At 34.0% G+C, this 6646-nt stretch overlaps 1 protein-coding gene across 1 annotated transcript; it reads right to left on the reverse strand.

Moving 5' to 3' along the window:
• Positions 1 to 255: 255 nt before the first annotated feature.
• On the reverse strand, positions 256 to 3919 carry LOC141673984 (homeobox-leucine zipper protein PROTODERMAL FACTOR 2-like). The gene is made up of 10 exons (XM_074480709.1): positions 3597 to 3919; positions 3253 to 3370; positions 2892 to 3074; positions 2326 to 2739; positions 1692 to 1895; positions 1418 to 1601; positions 1049 to 1320; positions 868 to 963; positions 441 to 761; positions 256 to 354 (listed from the first exon to the last, which is right to left on the reverse strand). The coding sequence occupies exons 1-10, from the start codon at positions 3917 to 3919 to the stop codon at positions 256 to 258; spliced, it is 2214 nt and encodes a 737-aa protein (XP_074336810.1).
• Between the last annotated feature and the right edge of the window lie 2727 nt (positions 3920 to 6646).

Here is a 6646-nt window from a genome sequence, read left to right on the forward strand (position 1 = left end):
AAATATAATGTAAAAAATCACTTCCTTCATATTTTAATTCAAATTTAATTCCGAAAAATAGGTCAAGAAACAAGTCTCAACTGAAAAAACTGTTAATGTTGTTGAACTGTATTATGATAAGCAGTGTATGTGCTGTATATATATTGTTGAACTCGAGCCTTCCACCTCTGGTATCCAATAACAAAAGAATATCAGCTAGGCTTGAAGGGGATATGTGCATGTTCAAACATAATTACATTTTTGGTAGTGCATTCTTCATTTCTTCCATTTCAAGTATGCTTTCTTCGGTACATCTGCAGCCTGCAAGCGCGAATGAGTATCCTTGATCTGATAAATATCGGATTTAAAAAAAACCTAATAATGCCAGATAAAGAATGTACATTGAAACAAAGTGTGTACCATATTTAACTTCAGGCATTAGGATCAACTGCATTCAATACATGCTTGATATTTTCGCAGGTATATCTGAGGAATTGTACTACTCTGGCAGCATTTTCAAGAGTTATGTCCGCCACTGGAGATCTATTAACCAGTACCTGAAAAGACACGGTCAATAGAGTTTTGCTTGTGCCTTCTTCGCCAAATGAAGATCCATCTGGAAGTATTATGAATCCTGATGGCAGAAGAGGTAGACAATTTGAGTTGCCCCCACCGAGTATCACATCTATGCTCCTAGTTTCGGTGGAGGAAAACACAATATGGGATGCAACAGCATCACTCCAACTTTCTTGTAGTACTAGCATATTCTCCTGGGTCCTCGTCTACAAATTTTAATTTATAGTCTTTGTCACTCTTTTTCTGTTTTAGTGCTAATAATGAAGAGAGAGAGAGAGAGAGAGAGAGAGAGAGATATGTATATGTACTTACTAGAACTTTAAATATTGAAACAAGATTTCCAGCTCCCTCGTTATAGGAAATGTTGAATACTGGTTCATAATCATTCCCATTGGCATAAATGTCCCACTGTTGATCAATATATACTGTGGTAATGTATACTCTTTCCAAAATTCCAATATAAATTATATAAGGTATAAATTAAAAGCCTCACCTCCTTTCTACTTCTGTGATCACGCAAGAAATCAAACACCATCTTCGGTGAATCTGACAGCACAAAGGAAGTAGAAACACTTAGGCAACTGCCAGTATTTAAGCCAGGATCATCCATGACCCTTGTTATCATCAAGCTAACATCGTCACCGAAATTCCAATTCAATTTAGTCCATCTGCCACCCATTGGACCAGTAATCCCAGTAAAGAAGTTGTTCGTCATTCTCTCTGCAAGTTTCAATATTCCTCCTCTCCCTTCTGGGCTTGACATGACTTTAATAAAACCATATTTTAATCAAAGATACTATTATGTTGCCTTCGTACTGGCTAGTAATTTTTTACTTGAATAATTCAAATTATATTTACTTACATAGATTGTTGAAGTCACGAGTAGATGGAACATTGCATGACATTGTGGCAGCAAGACGTTGACCTTGTCTATCTAGAATTGAAACCCATCGCTTTGCTCCGAATCCCAGACCAGAATGTATTAGATGTTTGTAAGTGTTGCTAACATCGTTGTAGTCGACGTATACATGCTCAATCCAAGTAATCTAGAAAATCATAATATTACGATTACTATATTAGTTATAAAAAAAATTACAAGTAGTAATATAAATACTTATAATTATGTATTTACTCACCATGGAGGTTCCATCAGCCATTGCTTGAATCACGCAACCTGATGGTTTTTTCTGACAGGTGGTGTTTCGAAGAGTAGGGAGTATGTTATCTAATGAAACATCAACAACTGCCCACATCCCGGAAGAATACTGTGTACAATATCTCGCAAAACAAATTTTGCGCTTAAGAATATGTGGTGTAGGAATATGATATTCAGCATCCACCTGAGATTTAAATGCATGCAGTTAATTATTCATATATAGTTTCACATAGCGAATTAATAATTAATTAGATAATACGCATGTATGGGTTAGTTACCACTAGCAGAGTTGTGTTGTGGTCTATTCCCTCATTTAGTATACTCAACGTCGAAGCTCTTGAGACAATGGAAGAAAAAATGAGTGCCCATTCCTTCTACGGGGGATAGAACAAGAAAAGTTAGGCAAATATTATTTGAAGATCATGTGTACAATCAAATTGATAAGAGTAAATAACAAATAAAAATGAAACTTACCACATTCATTAGAGTGTTGAGCAATTGTGCAGGGCTCAATAAGACCCTAGCTATGTGGCGTGAAGCCTCACATGTATAGCTTAATCTTGTGAAGCCAAATTGATCAGGAAATGCAAGATATTCTACTTCATTTAGCATGCCATTTGTTTCAGCTCCTCTGAAACACTGCTAGAAATCCACAATGGTTCTATAATCATTGCCATTTGTTTCAGCTCCTCTGCAGCTGAAATGACAAGCTCAGTTATAGATTGCCTGAACTCATCTGAAGTCAATAAATTGACTATGTTGAGCCTGTCTCCTGGAGTTGTATTACTAGGACTTGCATTGTCCATCTCAGACATTGTGTGAAGGTCTTGTGGATTTTGTGATACTCTGTGGAGGTTTGGTGTATTCTGCGTAGGTATGGCAAGGTTTTGGGGGTTTCTGGAGACTATTTGAAGGTTTTCCGAGTTTTGTACTCTCACAGGAAGGTTTTGTGGATTTTGAGATATTGACGGGTTTTGTGAATCCTGACCAGCCATATAGAATGGAACTGCTGATTTGAGTTGTCTCGCCTATAAGAAAATTTTAGAATTAATATAAAGAGAGAAGAAGAAAAATAACTGAGATTACTATACTATGACGACAAAAGTACAAATTCAAGTTAATGAGCTTGAAACTAGAATTGCTGATGGCTGAAGTGAAAATTAATTTCAGATAATCATACCTCTTCTCTTAAACGGATATTTGCAGATCTCAGTATATATTCTTCCGCAGTCTCTTGAGAATCTCTAGGACCGCATTCTGGGCAAATGTTTTTATTTACAACTTCTATAAAGTGTTGAATTTCAGCTCGAAGAACTTCGTTCTCAGATCGAATAATCTCATTTTGCTCACGTTTACTCTGACTCTAAAAAGAATTAAGAGACAAACACAATAAAAGTTAAATTATTATTTGAACCTATAGGTTAATACCAACAATTCAAGGCACATTATAATGATGAGAAAGAAAGAGTTGCAATGTCATATAAGATAAAGACGTAGACTTTAAGATAAAATAAAGTATAGTTAAATAAAAAGATAAATACCCTCATTTGAGTCCGCTTGTTCTGAAACCAACACAAAACTTGCATGGGTTCCATTCCTAGAGTTTGAGCAATCTCATTTCGTTTCAACTCATTAGGGTGTACATTTTCCTTGAAGCACCTGGATTGAACAAAAAAAGAGAAAAAAACATCTAGTTGAGAGAATAAAATATGAAAACATATAAAATGTATTACATACCAAAACAATCCAATTTTAACATCAAGATATATTACCCAAAAAAAAAGTCAATGTTTACACAAAAAAAATCTTGTTTAAATGCAAAATAAGTTAAACAAAAACTATATATAGTTTAACTTTCATCTGCTTTAAGAACGACCAGTCTTACATCTCCAATGCATTGATTTGCTCATGAGTATGGCGTTGGATCCTCGTTGAGGGGCCAGCAGCAGGGCTAACACCAGAATTAGAACAAGCACTAGCACCACCACCTCCAGCAGCACCCTCAGTAGCAGCAGTAACACTAGCACCACCACCTGCAACTTCATTAGCAGTAGCACTAATAGCAGCAGCATCAACAGCACCACCACCACCAGCAGTAGCGCCATTAGTAGCAATAGCGATTGGAATGCTGCCGACTAAAAAAGAACCTGAAGAAACAGCTGTAAGGGCTTCCTCCTGAAGTCCTGTTTGCAAGTTGTTTTGCTCCATTTCAATCTGTGCATCCCACAAAATTAAGTTGATACGTCAGTTCAGTGCAGACATGTCAAGCCATATGCATGCGTGTCTATAAAATATAATCAAAATCAAATATATTTATACTCAGCGCGTTCTTCCATTTTAGATCTTTAGCTTATCTTTTATAAAGTAAATAAAAGCATCAATATTTGGAAGTATTTAATTATTATATTTTCCTTTTAGTGATATAATTGTTTATAAATAACTTGAATTTATTTATATATCTAAACATTGGTTAAGATAAAAAGAATATAAAAATAAGTAATAAACTAATAAAGATAAATATACTCTAATATATATATAAAAATTATGCTAGAACATTTATTTTCAAAACTTTCATTTACCAATATTTCTTAGTAAGAATGATATAATTTTGAAATTATTGAAAATTTACACCTCTCATTGGAACTTATATATAGTAGCCAAATAAAAGAAACCTTGTAACAAGAAATCATTTTTCAATATAAAAATTTCATTCTAAATATATTTTAATAATAAAATTTTAAAAGTAATATTTTTTTTTCAAAATGATAAAGTTATAATAAATTTAGGAAAAAATTATCATTTGATCAGATAGATTGGGTCATTCCATTTCTCACATAAATGACAAGAATGACACATTTGTAGAAAATACTGGATAAAGTTATCAAAAAATAGGAGAAATTCTCATTTGGTCAGCTAAATTGCTTCATTCAATTTCTCAACTTGTTAAACATAAAAAACAAGAATGATGATAAATAATATAAGCAAAGATTATATAAATATATGTATACTACTACTTACAGAAAGAAAAAAAATGACAAGAATGTGAAACTGGTAATCACAACAAAAATGATTTGTGATTTGACACTAGAGCAAATGATGAATCGGAAGAGGTTATAACCACAATATATATAGGTCCCTCAAGAATTTGGGCCATATAACTCATGTACAATTTTGATATTTGGAAAGAAGACAGTTGGATAAAAAATTTTATAATATCTTTTTATAATTTTGATATTTGGAATGGAAGGAAACAGCTGGATATGAATTTTATAATGGAACAAAACAGGCTGGATAGAATATTATGTTATTTTGATTATTCATCAATTTTAAATTTGTAAGTCACCATAACTTTTTACACATTTGTTTTTTATAATACTTTCATAACAATTTCATTCTAAATAAAAAAAACCCTGTCATTAAAAGAAACCTTGTTAAAAGAAAGCATTTTTATAATAATTTCATTCTAAATATATTTTAATAATAATTTCTTTTAAAAAAATATGTCCTTTTACAAAAGGATAAAGTTACACTACAAGAAATTTGCAATCAGAGAACGGCGTCCTAAAAAATCATACAAAGTTGAACTGGTTTTGGAGAAAAAACAGTTGTGCGAGCTCCACAACCAAGGAATATCCATCTTTTTTAAACTATTGTACAAGTTGTATCCATCTTTCAAATGTGATTAGAGTTTAATACAATTATATTGCATTCAATCATCGAAAGCTTTTGATTGCTATGGTATAGACTAGAGGTAAGGGCTTATCCCTAACCCTAGGTTGTGAGCTCGTTTCTCTCATCCCGTCAGTGAAAGATTCTAAAAGTAAGAAGATTTTAAGAGTAAGCACGGGTATTGCAACTTTAAAATCTAGTCTTGCCACTTTAATTTGTCAGCTTTTAAATCTAGTATTTCTACTTTAATTTGTTTGTACCTCCATCTCTCATGTTCTGTTGGTTAACTAGTGTACTTGTGTTCTATCTGGTTTCATGCTTAAATCTTCCTTTATCTACCATTAGCGGGGTTAATATCTAATTTATCAAGGTTTTAGTGTAGTACTTAGTTCATTTATTTTCTAATGTGTATATGGTTGCAAAGGTATCCTGATACTGCAAAGGTAAGGAGCAAAATGATTTATGCAATCTCTAAGGACAGATTCAAGAGGGAACTCGATGTCATTCAGGTTGAGTTGCAAGCCACCGATTTCAATAACCGAGCCAATTAAAATATGTACCTTAATGAGCATGTTTAGAAATAGATTTTAAGTTATAGTTGTAATTTTTGTAGAGAACCATTGTATTGTAAATTTAATTTTAATTGTGAAATAACAATTGGATTATCATAATACCATTTTATTTCAAAATTAGTTTATTTTAAATGATGAGATTATTTTGTAAACAGTTGTGTGAAAGCCACTTGATAGTACATATAGCTCCTGGGAGGACTACTCCTAGGCTTTCAACTCTATACAGCTCCTAGAAGGACTACTCCTAAGCTCCTAACTCCAAATAGCTCCTGGGAGGGTTACTCCTAGGCTCATAACTCCACGCAGCTCCTGGAAGGAGTAGTCCCGCACACTACCACTCTTAACCAGCTCAGTCCCGCAAGCCTAACCTTGGTAAATCCCAACACGTGAGACGTTGGTCCAGGCACATGATGGGGACAACTGTCATACATCAATCATGTGAATAATCAGGGCACGTGTCAGAGGCTCCTCAGAACATTCATCAGCCAGTCCCGCACTGACACGTGTAAAGCATCCACTCCAGCCAGGTGTCCTCCGCTCCCAGAACCAATGGCTATGATCTAAAGGTACCAACCCCAAAACCCTACCCTTGGGCTATAAATAGTCCAAGAAGGTGAGGTTTTGGGGTTAATCATTCTTTCACACTCATATACACACACAACCACCTTACATTCATATTCATCTTCATCTTCCC

The sequence above is a fragment of the Apium graveolens genome, chromosome 7 (assembly GCF_009905375.1).
Source record: "Apium graveolens cultivar Ventura chromosome 7, ASM990537v1, whole genome shotgun sequence".
In the NCBI taxonomy this organism is placed as follows: Eukaryota; Viridiplantae; Streptophyta; class Magnoliopsida; order Apiales; family Apiaceae; genus Apium; species Apium graveolens.

What these genes read in the sequence shown, in the direction of transcription:
- LOC141673984 (XM_074480709.1), bottom strand. Translation starts at nt 3,919, where the DNA reads ATGGAGCAAAACAACTTGCAAACAGGACTTCAGGAGGAAGCCCTTACA. An exon ending in TTTCAATATTTAAAGTTCTA is followed by an intron (nt 762 to 867) that starts GTAAGTACATAT and finishes TAAAATTTGTAG; the next exon opens with ACGAGGACCCAGGAGAATAT. An exon ending in CCTGCGAAAATATCAAGCAT is followed by an intron (nt 355 to 440) that starts GTATTGAATGCA and finishes TGGCATTATTAG; the next exon opens with GTTTTTTTTAAATCCGATAT.